At 44.7% G+C, this 21,706-nt stretch overlaps 1 protein-coding gene across 1 annotated transcript; it reads right to left on the reverse strand.

Annotated features, from left to right (window-relative positions):
* Nucleotides 1-18: 18 nt before the first annotated feature.
* LOC116986056 (regulator of G-protein signaling 20-like) lies at nucleotides 19-20,851 on the reverse strand. Its single transcript, XM_033041236.1, has 5 exons — nucleotides 20,694-20,851; nucleotides 20,477-20,608; nucleotides 3,489-3,563; nucleotides 1,912-2,068; nucleotides 19-36 (listed from the first exon to the last, which is right to left on the reverse strand). Exons 1-5 carry the CDS (start codon nucleotides 20,849-20,851, stop codon nucleotides 19-21), a joined length of 540 nt encoding a protein of 179 aa, XP_032897127.1.
* Nucleotides 20,852-21,706: the final 855 nt, after the last annotated feature.

Here is a 21,706-nt window from a genome sequence, read left to right on the forward strand (position 1 = left end):
GTCCACGCCGACCAGCGATCAGCCCTTACGCCAGCACTATCGTACACACCAGGGATAATTTACACTTTTTTAAATTTTTTTTAAAAATTTGTTTATTTTATTAGAAGTTAATACAGTACAAAACAGTACAGTGGAACCTAATTTTAGGTGCCAACTATGTCATACCGTAATCCATTCTATGTACAACCTCTAGTTTTATGTTATGAGAAGGAAGGAAGCAAGACAAGAAAAAGAAAACAATAGAAAGGGGAAAAAGTGGAAAAATAGATGGTAGAGAGTAGTAAAACGTGAAGTGTGTATATAAAAAATAAAAATAAAAAAAATAAAAAAATAAAAAGTGGAAAGTAGAAATAGAAGAGAAGGCCCCTTAAAAGAGAATTTTTCAAATCTGTATTCGGAGATGTAGATCTATCCACGTCATGAACTGAAATCAGCAATCCTTATGGTACCGCTGCATCACATGATTCCAAAAAGTCGATGAAAGGAGACCAACTCCTTAAGAATTGGTCATATTTATCTATTAGTCGGAGTCTCATTTCTTCAAGGCGTGCTATGTCCATCATATTCCTAATCCACATTTTAACAGATGGTATGGTTGTATTTTTCCAAAATTTAAGTATCAATTTCTTTCCAATTATTAACCCATAATTAAAAAAAACATTTTGGTCTTTATTTAAATTGGTATCTTCTCCTATTATTCCAAATATAATCCATTCCATTTTGGGTTCTATTCTTGACTTGAAGAGCTTTGTAAATATATCAAATATATCACTCCAAAATGTATTCAACTTTGTACATCCTACAAATGAATGTGTTATATTAGCGTTTTGAAACAAACATTTATCACATCTGGGAGAGACGTTTGGATAAAATTTATTCAACCTCGTTTTTGAATAATATAGTCTATGTAATAATTTGAATTGAATTAAATTATGTCTTGCATTAATAGAACAGTTATGTGTATTCATCAAATACTTTTCCCATCTATCCTTCGAGATCTTTATCATTAGCTCATGTTCCCAATCTTCCCTTAGTGCTTCTGTTGAGGGTGATTCTCTATATAATATATTATTATAAAAGTATGATATTAATTTTTGTGAATCAGCCTTAATATTCATTGCTTCTTCTAAAGGGTCTAAAATATAGTTTGAAATCTATGTGTATATTTCTTCATAAAGTCACATACCTGTATATATTTAAAATATTGATTATCCTTCAATTTAAATTTAAATTTTAATTGTTGAAATGATAACAGTTTACCCAATTCATACATATCTCCTACTTTCCTAATCCCCAGTCTATCCCATTGTTGATATGTGTTGTCGATGAGAGAAGGTTTGAATGCGGGGTTGTTCAATAGTGGGGTTAGTACTGATAAATTATTTAATTTCAAGGATACTTTTATTTGTTTCCAAATTCTTATTATATTGTGAATAATTGGGTTCTTCTTATATATTATACTATTCAATTTTATCGGTGAGAGCAGCATCGTTCCTATATCGTGCGGATAGCACTCCTCTTTCTCCATTCTTATCCACTCCAACTGCTGAGTGGAACTATCCAGCCAGTAGTAATACATAAAGTTAGGTAATGATAAACCCCCATCTTTAGATTTGCACAAATGCTTTCGTTGAATTCTATGTGTTTTGTAATCCCATATAAAATTAGTGATAGTGGAATCTAGTTTTTTGAAAAAATATTTTGGAATATATATTGGGATCGCTTGAAACAAATATATTAATTGTGGTAAGAAAGTCATTTTTATAGCGTTAATTCTACCTATCAATGAGAGCGGAAGCGTTTTCCAAAATGTAATCATATCATTCAGTTTATTTAATAGTGGTATAAAATTGGCACTAAATAATGATTTGTGTCTTCTCGTAATTTGAATGCCCAGATACTTGAAATTACGGTTTTGAAATCCTCGCACGCTAGCCAAAAGAGCATGTTTTCTTCACTATATTCAGTTCTTAAGAATTCTCTGAAGCTGTTTCTCCCTGCTGGTGTTTTCAGCAGCTTGTCAAAGGATTGAGCCCATAAGTGTATCTCTTCTGCTGTCGGCTTGGCACTGCGTGGCATAATCAGTGGAAAGAATGTGAGTCAATAGAGAAAAGGAATGATCGATAATCTGTTATGTTGAACTAGTATTGGATTTTATTAACATCTATCCATATTACCAGATCCTTAAATTTGCATTTACTAAAAACTACCCGACCGTGTTTTTACCACTGATGTTGGAAATATCCTTGCTGTATTTGTGGAAAGCCTGAACCTATTCCAAGCTTAAAAGCTCACTGTCGAGGTGTACGACTTTAGAGATACAGTGTGGAAACGGGTCCTTCCGCCCACCAAGTCCACGCCGACCAGCGATCAGCCCTTACGCCAGCACTATCGTACACACCAGGGATAATTTACACTTAACAGATACAATTAACCTACAAACCTGCACGTCTGTGGAGTGTGGGATGAGTAGGTGATGTTTCATCTTTCAGACTCGCATTTCGAGTTGGAACCCTTCTTCAGACTGGAACTCAGACTGAAGAAGGGTTTCGACCTGAAAGGTCACCTATTCCTTTTCTCTGCATTTTCATTGCTCCCTATTGATTCACTTGACCTGTAGAGTGTTTACAGTGTTTTCTGTTTTGATGCTGATATTAAAAATGTTTTATCATGCATTAAAATGGGAACACGATGAACTGCAGATGCTGGAATCTTGAGCAGTAATACAAGGGCTGGAGGAACCCAGCGGATCAGCCAGCATCTGTGGAGGGAATGGACAGACGACATTTCCCTGGCCAATTTGTCCCTTTCCACCCAAACCACCCCCACCCCGGGCACTTTCCCTTGTAATGGCAGGAAATGCTACACTTGTTGCTTTATCTCCCCCCTTGACTCCATCCAAGGACCCAAGCAGTCTTTCCAGGTGAGGCAGAGGTTCACCTGCACCTCCTCCAACCTCATCTACTGCATCCACTGTTCCAGGTGTCAACTTCTCTACATTGGTGAGACCAAGCACAGGCTTGGCGATCACTTCGCCCAACACCTCCGCTCAGTTTGCAATAACCAACCTGATCTCCCGGTGGCTCAGCACTTCAACTCCCCCTCCCATTCAGAATCCCACCTTTCTGTCCTGGGCCTCCTCCATGACCAGAGTGAGGCCCAGCGCCAATTGGAGGAGCAGCACCTCATATTTCGCTTGGGTAGTTTACACCCCAGCGGTATGAACATTGACTTCTCCAATTTCAGGTAGTCCCTGCTTTCTCCGTCCTTCCCCTTCCCTTCCCAGCTCTCCCACAGCCCACTGTCTCCGCCTCTTATTTTTCCCGCCCCCTTCCCCCCGACATCAGTCTGAAGAAGGGTCTCGACCCAATCGTCGCCTATTCCTTCCCTCCGTAGATGCTGCCTCACCCGCTGAGTTTCTCCAGCATTTTTGTCTACCTTCGATTTTCCAGCATCTGCAGTTCCTTCTTAACCACATCTTAACTTACTTCAAGTCACAGTTCTCCAATGTCTCCATTGTGATGTTGTGAGATATCCTTCGGTTTCGATCCTCATCTTCTCTCCTAATAAAAAGACCAGCCGTTAATAATTGATTTTATTTTTTGATTCATTTAGATGGTAGTGACTTGCTTACCGGCTCAGTTGAGCTGCATATTTAGATTTGAGCCACTTTAGTGCCCGAGCTACGAATGTGCCATTTTGTACATTGTTTAGTTTAGAGATTCAGCACGCAAGACATGACCTCTGGTTTACCCCAACGTCAACTCCCTACACACTGGGGGCTATTTACACAGGGCCAATTAACCTGCAAATCTGCACGCCTTTGGGATGTGGGAGGAAACCGGGGCACCCGGAGAAAACCCACGTGGTCACGGGGAGAACGTGCAAACTCCACACACACAGCTTCCCAGGCCAGGATCAAACCCGTGCCCCCCCCCCCCCCCCCTTGCTGTGAGGCAGCGGCTCTATTGTGCAGCTGCCAGAGGAAGCAGATACAACCATCACCATCTGAATCAAATTCCGTAAGAAATTGCAACGAGTTGTGGACGCAGCCCAGACCATCACACAAACCAACCTCCCTTCCATTGACTCCATCTACACCTCACGCTGCCTCGGCAAGGCCAGCAGCATCATCAAGGACCAGCCACACCATGGCCACTCCCTCTTCTCCCCTCTCCCATCGGGCAATAGGTACAGAAGTGTGAAAACGCACACCTCCAGATTCAGGGACAGTTTCTTCCCAGCTGTTATCAGGCATCTGAATCATCCTACCACAACCAGAGAGCGGTGCTGAACTACTATCTACCTCTTTAATGCCACTCGGACTATCCTTTCTGGCTTTACCGTGCACTAAACATTATTCCCTTATTATTTATCTATACACTGTGATCATGTATGTCTTTCTGACTGGTTAGCACGCAACAAAAAGCTTTTCACTGTACCTCGGTACACGTGACAATAAACTGAACTGAAATATGACAAGTTCAACTCATTCCTTAAAGGTTTTCTTTACCAGTGCAATAGAAAATATACCTGCTTCTGCTTGGAATATCGAAGTGTCTGACAATTGACAAACCACTCGGCTAATGCCCAAGTCAATTTAACTTCCAAGGTGATGTCCAGAGGTGGTGTAGCGCCATCTTGTGGAATGTCAACACAGGGAGTTTAGTTGTCATCAGTATCAGGAATGGAACGGTGACATTCTTAAGGGCCTGTCCCACTGTACGAGTTCATTCAAGAGCTCTCCCGAGTTTAAAAAAAAAAAAATCAAACTGGTGGTAAGCATGTAGAATGAACGTAGCGGGTACGTCGGAGCTCGGGGACGTCTCTTAGCGGCTTGTAACGCCAACGGCAGGTACTTGGGCACAGTAAGCATAAAAGTGTATTCAAATAACCAACCTGATCTCCCGGTGGCTCAGCACTTCAACTCCCCCTCACATTCCGAATCCAACCTTTCTGCCCTGGGCCTCCTCCATGGCCAGGGTGAGTCCCACCACAAATTGGAGGAGCATATTTTTCGCTTGGGCAGTTTACACCCCAGCGGTATGAACATTGACTTCTCCAATTTCAGGTAGTCCTTGCTTTCTCCCTCTTTCCCCTGCCCTTCCCAGCTCTCCCACAGCCCACTGTCTCCGCCTCTTCCTTTCTTCTTCCCGCCCCCCCCCCCCCCACTCCCACATCTGAAGAAGGGTCTTGACCTGAAACGTCACATATTTCCTTCGCTCCATAGATGCTGCCGCACCCGCTGAGTTTCTCCAACATTTTTGTCTACCTTCAAATGCAATGGAATAGGATTAGAGTTGATAGTCCCTAATACTCCCTTAGACACCTCCTTAAATCCTTCCTCTCAGATTAAGCTTTAAGTCATATGCAAAAACCTCATTCTCTGGCTTGCCATCACCTCTTTTCAATAGTTCTCTCCTCTAAGAAGTGCCTTGGTATGTTTTGCAACATTAAAAACGCTAAATACATGGTTGGTGGAGTTGGTGTGAAGCTAATGTTGACACAAAAATAAGAGTCCAGATGGTTTCCTTTGGTGTTAATAATGTGTATGATTTTTTATGCTGTGTTCAGTGTTCAAAAATTCTGAAAGCAAGATTTGTTTAATTTACATCAATATAAGATACAGAATAGGTTTCTGCATCTTGTATTGATGTAAATATTCACCAGAGCATGACCAATGAAACTGAAAGTTTCAAATGGAAGTGTTTAATTAGCAGATTGCAAACTAATATGTTCATGTAGGTTGATACAAATACATCTCTTGATGCTCCTGAACATATCATCAGTGATGTAACCTGGGGTCATTGGGTGTTTCGGGTCTTTCAACATCAGACACCCTCACCCAGGCGACCCAGCCATGGTTGATCAGACCACGACTTGTGTTCAGGTGGCATTCACTCCTCCCCATGGACCTCCTCTCCTGATCCAGAGCCATCTCGAGGCCTTCTCCACTGCCTCTGTGGTGTTGTTGATGGCCCTTCTCCTCGCCACCCAGTTGATTCCCAGTTGATGCCCTTGATGCTCAAGGCTTTGCGGAGCGATTTCCCTGCAAAACCTCTGCAGCCAACCTCGATGGGCATACACCTTGCCTTCCATCCTGCTTACGGCAGTCTATGACCAGCTCTTCGTACATGGTTATTGACGTCCTCATCGAACTGATGCCAGTCTGCCGTCTCGGTGGCCTGTGGCCATTTGACTCGAGCCTTCTCCGGAGGTCCGTTCTGAGGGACTAGTTGCGCCACTTGGAGTCTTCGGGCTCTGTGGGGTGCTTCCGGGCCCGGCTCCTCCTGCGTGAAGGAACTGCAGATGCTGCCTTACACCGAAGACAGAGACAAAATGCTGGAGTAACTCAGCGGGACGGGCAGCATCTCTGGTTAGGAGGGGTAAGGGTGACGTTTCTGGTCAAGACCCTTCTTCAGTTAGACTATTATCGGACTAGTGTGACCATGATGTAGTGCTCATCACTGGTTAATTGCATCAGAGATAATACAATCTTGAGAGATGTTTTAAAAACATGGAGTAACTCAGTGGGCCAGGCAGCATCTGCTATTCCTTCCTGCAAATTAAAAGAAAACTGCCTGGTGGTTGTAAACGGGTAAGATGGCGGTCATAGTGTGGTTGTGAAGAAGTTAACACCACAGTGGAGATGTGGATCACAGAACTGACCGAGACACCACATCTAGAAAAAATAAGGCTTGTCTTGACTGACAAACCAGATCAATTTTCCAAAATATGGTCTCCTTTTACTGAATTTCTTCAACAACTTAATGGTTGAACACAAACTCAAAGCCGTCAATGGATATTTTTAAGGCAGAGATAGATAGATTCTTGATTAGTACGCGTGTCAGAGGTTATGGGGAGGAGACAGGAGAATGGGGTGAGAAGGGAGAGAAAGTTTAGCAATGATTGAATGGCGGAGTAGACTTGATGGGTCGGACGGTACGAGTTCTTTCAAGAGCTCTCCCGAGTTTAAAAAAAAATCCAACTCACGGTAAGCACGGAGAATGAACGTAGCGGGTATGTCGGAGCTCGGGGGCGTTTCTTAGCGGCTCGTAACACTAATGGCAGGTACTCGGGAAGACTCGCTAACGGCAGGTAAGCTCGAGAGGACTCGTGAAGATTTTTCAACGTGATGAAAAATGTCCACGAGAGCCCCGAGTACCGACGAGCGGCCATTACCGTAAATCTCCGAGTTCGAATCAGGGCAAACTCGGGAGAACTCTTGGAATGAACTCGTACCGTGGGACGGGGTTTAACTCTACTCCTATTCCTTATGACCTTATGGCCCTAGTACAACCCATCCATGCAAAGCAAGATGCCCCATCTAAGCTAGTCCCACCTGCCCACGTTGGGCCCGTATGCCTCGAAACCTTCCCTATCCATGTACAAGTCCAAGTGTCTTCTAAATGCTGTTTCAATGGATTGTGATGAAGGACAAAAGGGGAAGAGACTAACACCAGCACACCGACACATTGGAGGTCGTTAAGGGAGATTTCCACAGTACCAACACGTTGGAAATAGATTCTAAGATTTTACACGCTGCCATTAGCAACTAACTTACGCACTTTTCCAAAACCTGATTAGTACTATTCTATTTATACCAAACGGCAGCACTATTGGGTTGCAAGCGATCTCTTTGGAAAAGGCACTGAAATTGTATCCATAAAACCTCAATTAGATGAGTTTATTAGTTATAAAGAGAGGTTAGACAAACTTGGTAGGGAAGAACTGCAGATGCTGGTTCGTGAGTTTATTGTCATGTGTCCATGTATAGGACAATGAAATTCTTGCTTTGCTTCAGCACACAGAACATAGTAGGCATTTACTACAAAACAGATCAGTGTGTCCATATACCATAATATAAATATATACACACATGAATAAATAAACTGATAAAGTGCAAATAACAGAAAATGGGTTATTAATAATCAGAGTTTTGTCCGAGCCAGGTTTAAATCAAAGGTAGAGCTCTTGGAATGAACTCGTACCGTGGGCCAGGGGTTTAAGACTGGTGGGAGAACTGGGAATGGGGTGGGGATGGAGAGAGAGGGAAAGGGAGGGAAAATAAAGACAGACTTGGATTGTTTTCTCTGGAGTCAGGGGCTGAGGGGAGACCCTATATCAAGTTTGTAGTACAGAATTAGTTATGTCTGTGTGTTATTGTTACAACAGTTACCCGATAGAAGTCTATAAAATGATGAGTGACATAGACAGGGTTGGGAAACAAAGATGGGGTGGCTAGGCAGAGCCTTTTGGGTAGAAATGTCAAAGATCAGAGGGCATATATTTAAGGTGAGAAGGACAAAGTATAAAGGGGATAAGATAGACACAAAATGCTGGAGTAACTCAGCGGGACAGGCAGCATCTCTGGAGAGAAGGAATGTGTGACATTTCAGGTCAAGACCCTTCTTCAGACTGAGTCAGGAGAGAGGGAAGCACAGATAAGGAAGGGTAAGGTTTGAAAAAGGTCTCCATCTGAAACGTCACAGAATGAGAGACACAAAATGTTGGAGTAACTCAGCGGGACAGGCAGCTTCTCTGGAGAGAAGGAATGGGCGACGTTTCTTGTCAAGACCCTTCTTCAGACTAGACTCTGACCTGAAACGCCACCCATTGCTTCTCTCCAGAGATGCTGCCTGTCCCGATGAGTTACTCCAGCATTTTGTGACTATCTTCGATTTAAACCAGCATCTGCAGTTCCTTCCTAGGCATCTTGACTGAGTTCATTACTAAATTGCGTGCCCTGTCGAGCGGGTATGAACTAATTCTACACTTCAGTTCAGAACAGCAGTAAGATTCTCGATGAACACAAAATGTGTAAATGCACAAAAAAATAATCTACTTAGTCTAGCTTTTGGCACAGGGACATTTCACTGTAACGTCCATTAATAACTCTTTGGCACCTTAATTGGTACATGTGACAATTACATTGAATCTTGAATCTCTAGTTTTGGATCAAGTATGCAAGGAAGGAAGTTTAACACTTGGTTTAGTTTAGAGATACAGAGCTACCACTTGTCATTCAACTTTATCACTAGACGCAATCAGGGCCTGAACAAACGACACAAAGTGCTGGAGTAACACGTAGGGCTGTCACGGTGGCGCAGCGGTAGAGTTGCTGCCTTAAAGGGCCAGTCCCACTTTCACGACCTCTGCCGAGTTTGCCCTTGACTCATACTCGCAGCATGGTAGGAGGCCGTAGGTAGGTCGTGATGCTAGTCGTAGGTACTCGTGGCATCAAGTAGGTCGGGGCGTTTTTCTAGCCTGATGAAAAATGTCCACGAGTAAAAAAGGTTGTGAATTAGGTCGTGAAAGTGGGACAGGCCCTTTACAGCGCTTGCAATGCTGGATACCCGGGTTCGATCCCGACTACGGGCGCTGTCTGTACGGAGTTTGTTCGCTCTCCCCGTGACCTGCGTGGGTTTTCTCCGAGATCTTCGGTTTCTTCCCACACTCTAAAGTCGTGCAGGTTTGTAGGTTAATTGACTTGGTACAAGTGTAAGATGTCCCTAGTGCGTGTAGTGTTAGTGTGCGGGGATCGCTAATCGGTGCGGAAGGGCATCATCTCTGGAGATCATGGATTGGTGACGTTTCGGGTCGAGACACTTCTTCATCCTGATTGTGGTGGGGGGGGGGGGGGGAGAAAGTTGGAAGAGTGCAGGAGCAGGATAGACCATGGCCAATAACAGGTGAACACAAGCGAGGGGGGTTGTTGATAGACAGATTGTTGGACAAGGGCCAGAGATGAAAAGACAGGTGTGAGCCCAAAATGAAAACACCTTTTGATTCAGTTGTTTGGTAACATTTTAAAGTGGTGGATTCCAGGAAACTATTTTCCTTTATTCAAGATTAAAATCTACACTACACATGCTGTAATTCAGGCATTAATCTTACATGTAAACGGTATACATTTTACATATCCAAAGAGGAAAACAATGTAGGATTTTCCAGTGTCATTTGAATGTCAAATTTATGTTCTAAATGATGAGGTAATCTTGGACCAGGTATGGAGATGTATTCTGTAATTCTTTTAGTAGATTGATGGGATTATACTGCATGGAAACTTGCCCTTCGGCCCAACGTGTCCATGCTGACAAAGATCATAAGTGATAGGAGTAGAATTAGGCCATTTGGCCCATCAAGTCTACTCGGCCATTTAATCATCTGCTAATCTATCTCTCCCTCCTAACCCCATTCTTCTGCCTTCTCCCCATAACCTCTGACACCCCATGCTAATCAAAGGTGTCCAAAGTGAGCTAGTTCCATTTAAATGTGTTTGATCCATAACTCCGCGAACCTTTCCCAATCCATGTAGCTGTCCAAATGTATTTTAAATACTGTTATTGCTCCTTCCTCAATGACTTCCTCTGGCAGCTTGTTCCATACACCCACCAGCCTCTGTGTTAGCCAGCAATCAATAGTGTTGCCACATGTCCCTCGATACAGTTTAAACTCTTTACAATCCACTAAAATCACACTGTACATTCTTCTTGTCTTCTTAAGCACTTTGCTCCTCTAGGGAGCGTGGGCCATTGACAAATGTCCTCCACCTCACTCAGTTGTTGGCAGTTCTTTGGAGATCTGCCAACAGGGGGTGACCCCTAGTTCCAGGACAAGGGGTCACAGTTTAAGGATAAGGGGGGAATCTTTTAGGACCGAGATGAGGAAAACCTTTTTCACACAGAGAGTGGTGAATCTCTGGAACTCTCTGCCGCAGAAGGTAGTTGAGGCCAGTTCATTGGCTATATTTAAGAGGGAGTTAGATGTGGCTAAAGGGATCAGGGGGTATGGAGAGAAGGCAGGGATGGGATACTGAGTTGGATGATCAGCCATGATCATATTGAATGGCGGTGCAGGCACAAAGGGCCGAATGGCCTACTCCTGCACCTATTTTCTATGTTTCTATGTTTCTATGATCTCTCCAGTTGAGCCCACTCTCAGACATTCCTGTCTGGACACCTCTTCTCCAGCTGTTTCTGGGGCGACCTCTTGTCCTTTTTCCTTGGGGGTTCCATTTCAGGGCTTGCGGGGTGGTGTTTGTGGCAGGTTTCCTGAGGGTGCGTCCAATCCAACTCCATTTCATCCTTCAAATCTGAAAGTCAATGGGCTCCTGGCTTGTTCTTTTCCACAGGTCCACATCGCTTGCTTTGTCTCTCCACCAGATGTTAAGTTCTTCGTCATCACGATGGCCACTCCCTCTGTATGCTTCGCTCCGTCCTCTTCCCGTCCGGAGTACATAATGGACTGCCCGCTGACCAATATGATCTCCCCTGACTGTGTCCATCTTGTTTCAGCCAAGCCCAGGACTAAGAGATTGTTGCGCACCATTTTGTTGGCAATTGTGGCAGCCTTGCCAGCCTGGAACATGGTTTGGATAATAGACAATAGACAATAGGTGCAGGAGTAGGCCATTCGGCCCTTCGAGCCAGCACCGCCAATCAATGTGATCATGGCTGATTATCCAAAAATCAGTACCCCATTCCTGCTTTCCCCCCCATATCCCTTGATTCCTTTAGCCCCTTAGCCCTAAATCTAACTCTCTCTTGAAAACATCCAGTGAATTGGCCTCCACTGCCTTCTGTGGCAGAAAATTCCACAGATTCACAGATCTCTGGATGAAATTTTTCCTCATCTCAGTCGTAAATAGCCGACCCCTTATTCTTATGCTGCCAACATAATTGTACTAAAAATAGAGTCAGTTTTCTTTTGAAGTAAGATGTTTTGAATGTTTGATTTTCATTTACATACAGGATTTTGGCACCTGAATAAGGTTGTGGTTTGTGAATAGTAGAGTCCGGGACAGCATGCAAAGTGGGTAGGACAAAACACATGTGATTAATTCTCGGCTTAATGGCATATATATATACACGCACACACACACACACGCACACAAATATATTATATATATATATCTTCAAGAATTCAGAGTCTTTCCTTTGAACATCACAGACACTATCAAGGTGTCCTATTTTAGGCCAACATAAACATTACAATTCGTCAGTATAAAAATTCTCATCTCTATATATATATATATATATATATATATATATAGTGCAAAAATATAATGTGTCGGAAGGAACTGCAGATGCTGGTTTACACTGAAGATTGACACAAAATGCTGGAGTAACTCAGAGGTCTGAAGAAGGTGTCTCGACCCAAAACGACACCTATTCCTTTTCTCCCGCTGAGTTACTCCAACATTTTGCATCTATCTGCAGCGAAAAACATACGTTTGAAAAAATATGAAAAGTGCCTGAAATAGCAACATTTAATTGTGGAGGAACGTGGGAGATCTTCGGGTTCAGAGGGACATTTTGAGATGAACTACAGGTAAAATAGACTGTACTAAAACGCAAATGAGTTTAGGGATTTGACTTACGAAATGAGCACTGTTGAATTTGCCGATGAATTTTTGACATCATGAGGGAATAGATAGAATAAATGCACAGAGTATTTTTTCACAGGGTAAAGGAATTAACCGGGATTTGGTTTAAGGTGAGAGGGGAAGGATTTGAGGGGCAACTTTTTCCATACAGAGGGTGTTGGAGAATGGAACGAGCTGCCAGAGGAAGTAGTTGAGGCAGGTACAATAACAACTTTTAAACGGCATTTAGACTGGTACATAGAGACATAGAAAATAGGTGCAGGAGGAGGCCATTCGGCCCTTCGAGCCAGCACCACCATTCATTGTGATCATGGCTGATCATCCCCTATCAATAACCCGTGCCTGCTATCTCCCCATATCCCTTGATTCCACTAGCCCCTAGAGCTCTATCTAACTCTCTCTTAAATCCATCCAGTGACTTGGCCTCCACTGCCCTCTGTGGCAGGGAATTCCATAAATTCACAACTCTCTGGGTGAAAACGTTTTTTCTCACCTCAGTCTTAAATGACCTCCCCTTTATTCTAAGACTGTGGCCCCCTTTAATCTAAGACTCACCCCACATTGGAAACATTTTTCCAGCATCTAGCTTGTCCAGTCCATGGTTGAGGACACGTGTAAAAGGGACTAGCGTAGATAGGGGCGTCTTGGTCGGCATGGATGAGATGGACTGATGGGCCTGTTTCTGTGCTTCATAATCTATGACTTCAATGAACATGTGTTTCAAGTATTTTGCTCAATACTTTGCTCCTAACAGAATGAACAGATAATAATCGTAAAAATTAATGATGATGTTACTCAGGCCGAGGACAATAGCCTAAAAAATTCCACAACATACATTTTACAAGAATGATCCCAGGAATGAGCAGTTTAAGAAAGAAGGTAAACAAAAATGCTGGAGGAACTCAGCGGGTGAGGCAGCATCTATGGAGAGAAGGAATAGGCGACGTTTCTGGTCGAGAAGAAGGGCCTCGACCCGAAACGTCGCCTATTCCTTCTCCACATAACCCCTGACACCCGTACTAATCAAGAATCCATCTATCTCTAATTTAAAAATATCCATTGACTTGGCCTCCACAGCCTTCTATGGCAAAGATTCCACAGGTTCACCACCCTCTGGCTAAAGGAATTCCTCCTCATCTACTTCTTGAAGGAACATCCTTTAATTCTGAGGCTATGACCTCTGGTCCTAGACTCTCCCCATAGTGGAGTCATTCTCTTCACATGAGAGGGTCCCCCCCCCCCCCTCTCATCCTACTAAACTCCAGCGAGAACAGGCCCAGTGCCATTAAACGCTCATCATATGTTAACCCACTCATTCCTGGGACCCTCTCCAGAGCCAGCACATCCTTCCTCAGATATGGTGCCCAGAATTGCTCACAATACACCAAATGTGGCCTGACCAGCGCCTTATAGATCCTCGACATTACATCCCTAAAGTACACTAAATGAAATTTAAATGACTCTTGAGCAGGGACATGGTCGGACAGGTTTGGAGGGATATCGGCCAAACGTGGGCAGGTGGGACAAGTGTAGATAGGGCATCTTGGTTGGCATGGACCAATTGTACTCTGTAACTCTACGAACATTAAGACTCGAGGGGTAAGGTGGAGAAGTTCAGAGCTGGAAGTGTGGGATGAATGGAGGAATTTTGCAGGAGTTTGTCTGAAGGCTTCAGTTTCTAACTGGCTGTAGCTCTTTCAGAATGTCAGGATTATCTGGGATTGTAAATTGTTGGGAGTTTTAGTTTAGTCTTAGTTCAGAGATGCAGTGTGGAAAACAGGCCCTTCAGCCCATCTAGTCTAAGACGACCGTCGATCCGTTCACAATAGTTCTACATTATCCCACTTTATTAACCATTCCCTAGGGGGTGATTTAACTTCATGATCAGTCGGTGCTAATCACCTTTGGTTAAAAGATCAAAGCCTCAAATCCCCTCCTCGTCACCAAAATCTAAAATGATCGATACTGTACTGTTGATGTCCTCCACTTCGAGAAGAAGTCCCGTCTGTCCCTTGTGGCCCTTGTGGCTAAAGGGATCAGGGGGTATGGAGAGAAAGCAGGTACAGGATCCTGAGTTGGATGATCAGCCATGATCATATTGAATGGCAGTGCAGGCTCGAAGGACTGAATGGCCTACTCCTGCACCTATTTTCTATGTTTCTATGTCCTATCAAAGATCCCAGGGCTCAGTTTCAAAATGCTTAATTAAGTGGTGATTAATCCAGCCAATATTTGATGCCTTATACCATATCACTAAGATTAGATTAGGTGATCATTATCTCATAGCTCTGTGTGTCAACTTGCTGCATGCAGTCTGACTGCCACATATCCCACACATCAGAGATTACACTTCAAAAATACTCAATTTACCATAGGCACTTGGGCAAATCTTGATCATGGCAGGTGCTATACAAATGCACATTTTTAACAGTGTCTGAAAGTTGTGAAAAATGGTTCTCCTGTTTGAAAGCAGGTCATTAAAAAGGGGCTTCCTTATGGGGCCTGTCCCACTTACATGATTTTTTTCGGCCGACTGCCGGCACCCGTCATAGTCGCAGCAGGTCGGTGAAAATTTTCAACACGTTGAAAATCCAGAAAAAGGTACGACTGTCATATGCTGAGAGAATGGAGCAGCTGGGCTTGTACACTCTGGAGTTTAGAAGGATGAGAGGGTATCTCATTGAAACATATAAGATTGTTAAGGGCTTGGACACGCTAGAGGCAGGAAACATGTTCCCGATGTTGGGGGAGTCCAGAACCAGGGGCCACACACAGTTTAAGAATAAGGAGTAAGCCATTTAGAACGGAGACGAGGAAACACTTTTTCTCACAGAGAGTGGTGAGTCTGTGGAATTCTCTGCCTTGGAGGGCGGTGGAGGCCGGTTCTCTTGATGCTTTCAAGAGAGAGCTAGATAAGGCTCTTAAAAATGGCGGAGTCAGGGGATATGGGGAGAAGGCAGGAACGGGGTACTGATTGGGGATGATCAGCCATGATCACATTGAATGGTGGTGCTGGCTCGAAGGGTCGAATGGCCTCCTCCTGCACCTATTGTCTATTGACTCTTTGGGTGACTACTCACGACCATACAGGCGTTACCCCGCGACATGTCCCCACGTGACGCCTGTAAGGCCGTGAGTAGTCGCCCAAAGAGTCGTACCTTTTTCTGGTCGCCGCTGGATTTTCAACGTGTTGAAATTTTTCGGCCACCTGCTGCGACTATGACGGGTGCCGGCAGTCGCTGAAAAACTTGCGTAAGTGGGACAGACCCTTTAGAGGTTTGTTGGATATTAAACACTTGAAAAAAAAATACGCCTTGGAAGCAGCTTAAAACTGCTGAAAGGAAATTTGAGAGAAAGTTTCTCTTCCACGTGGCAATGATCAGTTGGGTGAATTCCCAGCTAATGCAGACTAAAATCACAGGCGCGTTTAACACTCACTCAGCCAATTAGCTGCAGTCAGAGGGCTTCAGTACGACCAGTTAGCTATGCTTCTCAATATTTCTGTTGTGAGTGATCGACTTGCTGCTGTGAATGCTGGGGTTTATATAACAATTGCTTGAAATGGTTGTAAAATGCGGACGTTTTTATCTAGAATGCATAGAAGTAAAGAGGGGCAAAGGTCTGAAAAATAATTTAGTTTCATTTCTCTTTAAATTGCGATAAACTGCGTTTGCAACGGAAACCGCAGTAGGAACTAAATTTCCTGTTCCGTGGGTGTTTCAAAAAAAGGTCTTCCTTTGCGAGCAGGCATCAACTGAACTGGCCCTCTGCTCACTTCCCCAAAATGGTTCTCAAGAAGTGTGCATTTTCTTCCTTCAGTGACTTCTGACAACCCACTTCTGCTTCAGCGTGCAAGGATTGTGCAAAAAGAAAACTGATGGAATTTAATTTCCCGCTTTGCCTCAGAGATTCCTCCCGTTACTGTTCATGTTTTATCCTTCACCCGTTTAAACTCGATTGCAATGTCGAATATCACTGTACACGTATGTTAATATAACAACTATGGTATAACAAAGCACAATTAACCGATTGTAAGATGCAGCGTGGAAACAGGCCCTTTGGCCCACCGAGTCCACGCCCACCATCGATCACACTAGTGGTTCCACTTTCCCATCCACTCCCTACACACCTGGGGGAAACTTACAGAAGGCCAATTAACCTACAAACCCGCACGTCTTTGGGGTGTGGGAGGAAGCCGGAGCACCTGGAGGAAACCCATGTGGTCACAGGGAGGGGAGAACGTGCAAACTCCGCACAGACAGCACCCGAGGTCAGGATCGAACCTGGGGCTCTAGTGCTGTGTGGCAGCAGCTCCACCAGTTGTGCCACCGTGCTGCCATGGTGCCGCAGTGACCTGTTTGGTACACGACTAGGGTTTAAACTATCAGGTTACTTTTAGCTTCAGTGATAACGTTCGTGCCTAAACGCACAAGTCTCGGGTTGAATGCAACTCTGTCGACTGAGGTACATCAAGCAGATCGACTATTTACTGAAACACTATGAAATTCAATCAAGACTTTCTTCTCATGGGTGCAGTTTTCCTGCGTGGAATTCTCCTGTTACTACTCTTTTTTTGCCACCTATAAATCCAATTGTCTGGTTATTTATCCGATTATTGTTCGCGAGCTCGCTGCGATCATACACGCTGCCTTATCGTACATTACAGTAATGACAAGAGTTTAAAAAGATCTCCATTGGCTGCTGGCACTTCAGGAAGTCGAGATCTTTTGCAAGTTCTTTCTTTTACTTCCTGTTATAACAGACTGAACCCATGTTCCATCACGTTGCCAGGGGTGGGTGTATTTTAAAGTAGAAGAGTTTCACTTGGCAGGAAGACTCCATCTTGCTATTGAGGGAGTGCAGCGTAGGTTTACAAGGTTAATTCCCGGGATGGCAGGACTGTCGTATGCTGAGAGAATGGACTCAGCTGGGCTTGTACACTCTGGAGTTTAGAAGGTTGAGAGGCAATCTCATTGAAACATATAAGATTTTTAAGGGTTTGGACATGCTAGAGACAGGAAACATGTTCCCGATGTTGGGGGAGTCCAGAACTAGGGACCACAGTTTAAGAATAAGGGGTAAGCCATTTAGAACGGAGAAGGGGAAACACTTTTTCACACAGAGAGTTGTGAGTCTGTGGAATTCTCTGCCTCAGAGGGTGGTGGAGGCCGGTTCTCTGGACGCTTTCAAGAGAGAGCTAGATAGGGCTCTTAAAGATAGCGGAGTCAGGGGATATGGGGAGAAGGCAGGAACGGGGTACTGATTGGGGATGATCAGCCATGATCACATTGAATGGCGGTGCTAGCATGTCCAAACCCTTAATAATCTTATATGTTTCGATAAGAATCCCTCCCATCCTTCTAAACTCCAGAGTATACAAGTCCAGCCGCTCCATTCTCTCAGCATATGACAGTCCCGCCATCCCAGGAATTAGCCTTGTAAACCTACGCTGGGCTCCCTCAATAGCAAGAATGTCCTTCCTCAAATTAGGGGACCAAAACAGCACACAATTCATTGCCTTAGGGATCACCAGATGGTCCAATTTTGTGAGAATCCAGCATTGGGCAAGTCTAGATAGTGGCGAATGAGGCTGTGTTTACTCTTAAGGAGGAGATTGCCTGTAGCTTGGTGACATTTTCCATAGGTTTGAGATACTGGATTATAGTTTAGCTCCGTTTAGAGATACTGCGCTGAAACAGGCCCTTTGGCCCACTGATCCCCATACACAAGCACCAGCCCACACACACTGGAGACAATTTACATTCTCTACCACAGCCAATTAACTTTTCCTAACAATTCTCACAATTTACATTAACATTAACACTCATCTCTCCGTTGTCACCAGGAAGAAGGTACAGGAGCCTGAAATCTGTATCATCCAGGTTCAGGAACAGCTTCTTCCCCACAGCCATCAGGCTATTAAATACAACAGCAAACAAACTCTGAACAATAACAGTCTGTTATTACTATTGCACTTTATCTGTTTATTTATTGTATATATCTGGTCTAAGGTCTATAGACACACTGAAATGTATCTCCCGTTCTGGATTATGTTGACATATTGTGTTGTGCTGCAGCAAGTAAGAATGTCATTGTCCTATCTGGGACACATGACAATAAAACACTCTTGATTCTTGACTAGTCTCTTGACTCTTCACCTACAAACCTGCACGTCTTTGGAATGTGGGAGGAAACCCGAGCACCCGGAGCAAACCCACGTGGTCACGGAGAGAACGTACATACTCTGTACAGCCAGCACCCGTAGTGAGGGTCGAACTCGGGTCTCTGGCGCTGTGAGGTAGCGAATCTCCCACTGCGGCACCGAGCCAGTGGTACCGTGCATGGTAGTTAATGGCTGAGAACAGGTATAAAGACACAGTTTGGGGCACTTTGGTTGCCATGGCAGCGAGGGAGAGAAAAGGTCTCTCCTGCAGGGATTGAAGAAGAATGGAATGAGATCAGCGCCAGAGACCCATATAAATATGAAAACAGGCCCTTCGGCCCAACTGGTCCATGCTGACCAAGATGCTCCATCTGCACTAGGCCTACCAGCCTGCCTTTGGCCCATATCCTTCTAAACCTTTCCTATCTATGTCCCTGTCCAAGTGTCTTCCAAATATTGTGATAGTACCTGCCTTAACTACCTCCTCTAGCAGCTCATTCCATATACTCGCCACCCTATGTGTTGGAAACGTTGCCTCTCAGGTTCCTATTAAATCTTCCCCCTCTCATCTTAAACCTATGTCCTCCGTTTTTTTATTTCCCTACTCTGAGTAAAAGACTGTGCATTCACCCTATATATTCCCCTCACAATCTTATACACTTCTATAAGATCACCCCTCAGCCTCCATTGTTCCAAGGAATAATGTCCAAGGCTGCCCAACCTCTCCCTGTAGCTCAGGCCCTCGAGTCCTGGCAACATCCTCATAGATTAGTTTTAGTTTTAGAGATGCAGCATTGAAAGAAACCCATCGACCCGCTGAGTCCATGCCAACCAACAATCAACCAACACCAATTCTAACCTGCACACCAAGGACAATTTACAGAAGCCAATTAACCACAATCCTGCACGTCTTTGGAGTGTGGGAGGACAATAGACAATAGACAACAGGCGCAGGAGTAGGCCATTCGGTCCTTCGAGCCAGCACCGCCATTCAATGTGATCATGGCTGATCATCCCCAATCAGTACCCCGTTCCTGCCTTCTCCCCATATCCCCTGACTCCACTATTTTTAAGAGCCCTATCTAGCTCTCTCTTGAAAGCATCCAGAGAACCGGCCTCCACCGCCCTCTGAGGCAGAGAATTCCACACTCACCACTCTCTGTGAGAAAAAGTGTTTCCTCGTCTCCGTTCTAAATGGCTTACTCCTTATTCTTAAACTGTGTGGCCCCTGGTTCTGGACTCCCCCAACATAGGGAACATGTTTCCTGCCTCTAGCGTGTCCAAGCCCTTAACAATCTTATATGTTTCAATGAGATTACCTCTCATCCTTCTAAACTCCAGAGTGTACAAGCCCAGCCGCTCCATTCTCTCAGCATATGACAGTCCCGCCATCCCAGGAATTAACCTTGTAAACCTATGCTGCACTCCCTCAATAGCAAGAATGTCCTTCCTCAAATTAGGGGACTAAAACTGCACACAATACTCCAGATGTGGTCTCACTAGGGCTCTGTACAACTGCAGAAGGACCTCTTTGCTCCTATATTCGATTCCTTTTGTTATAAAGGCCAACATGCCATTCGCTTTCTTCACTGCCTGCTGTACCTGCATGCTTACTTTCATAGACTGATGTACAAGGACCCCCAGATCCCGTCGCACTTCCCCTTTTCCCAACTTGACGCCATTTGGATAGTAAACCGGAGCAGCTGGAGAAAAGCCACGCACACGGTCATGGGGAGAACGTACAGACTCAGCACAGACAGCGCCCCAGGTCAGGATCGAACCCGGGTCTCTGGCGCTGTGAGGCAGTAACTCTACCGTGCCGCAGGAATGGCAGATGCCCGAATGTGTTTGATGAAGGCTTAGTCGTACTTGGTCGTACTTGGTCGTACTTGGTCGTACTGTAGGGAATAAAGTGGAGAACGTACCAGGAGTTGCTACAGCAACAGCACCAACATAGACAGCAAGCGTTTGACCTGTGCCCGCCACCGGCTTGTGTGGTGGTGAAGTTCCCATTCTGCGACATCTGACGGCCCCTTCTCACGCTCAGACCTCGGCCACTGGAATGAGAGAGACACCGTTTGCAAGGCTCTCACATTGACACACACACACACACACACTCAACAACATTCCCTTCCCACGTACCTGGTGCGGGGAACAAAGCAGAAGCTCTGTGATTGCACGCAGAAGTGAACCTCCAAACATGGCACATTTTCTAACAATTTCTGCACCAAGGCACACGTCACACACCACCTACATCCGGCAGTGCTCTCCGCACAGTTTCCTGTGGCATCATATGACATCTTCTTCTTCACCCAGTACAACTACAGCCCTCTTATTTCTGCATGTTGTCTGCAGCTATTGCATTTAGAGGCATATATCGACAATAATCACCAGCTTACCAATAGAACAACGGAAACTGGTACAACAATATACATAGTTAAACCAGACGGTGGCATCCATTACCTTGCTTCAAGCAAGGCGCGAGACAAGCAGAAACTCTGAAGAAATTTAATGCGTATGTGCCTTTTGCAGTTTAGTTTCATTACTAACAGCAAGGAAGGAAGGCCCTTCGGCCCACCGAACCTACAACGGCATACTAACACTACTCTACACACACTAGGGACAATTTACTATTATACCAAGCCAATTATACCACAAACCTGTACGTTTTTGGAGCGTGGGAGGATACCGAAGATCTCAGAGAAAACCCACGCAGGTCACGGGGAGAACGTACAAACTCCGTACAGACAGCACCTGTAGTCAGGATCGAACCCGGGTCTCTGGCGCTGTGAGGCAGTAGCTCTACCTGCTGCACCACCGTGCCGCCTTTAACTGTACAGAGAGTGAAAGGGAATGTTGTACGCAGAAGATCTCGAATGGACTCAAATTGTGAAGGGTGACGTTTCGGGTCGAGACCCTTCTTCAGACCTGATGTCGACCCGAAACATCACCCATTCCTTCTCTCCAGAGATGCTGCTTGTCCCGCTGAGTTTCTCCAGTGTTTTGTGTCTATCCACTGAAACCTTTTCTGTCCAAATGTCTTTAAAATGTTGCACTTGTCTCAACTTACTCCTCTGGCAGTTCATTCCATACACCCACCACCCTCTGTGTGGGAAATGTTGCCCCTCAAGTTGTGATTATCTTTTTCCATTCTC

This window comes from Amblyraja radiata, chromosome 23 (genome assembly GCF_010909765.2).
Source record: "Amblyraja radiata isolate CabotCenter1 chromosome 23, sAmbRad1.1.pri, whole genome shotgun sequence".
In the NCBI taxonomy this organism is placed as follows: domain Eukaryota; kingdom Metazoa; phylum Chordata; class Chondrichthyes; order Rajiformes; family Rajidae; genus Amblyraja; species Amblyraja radiata.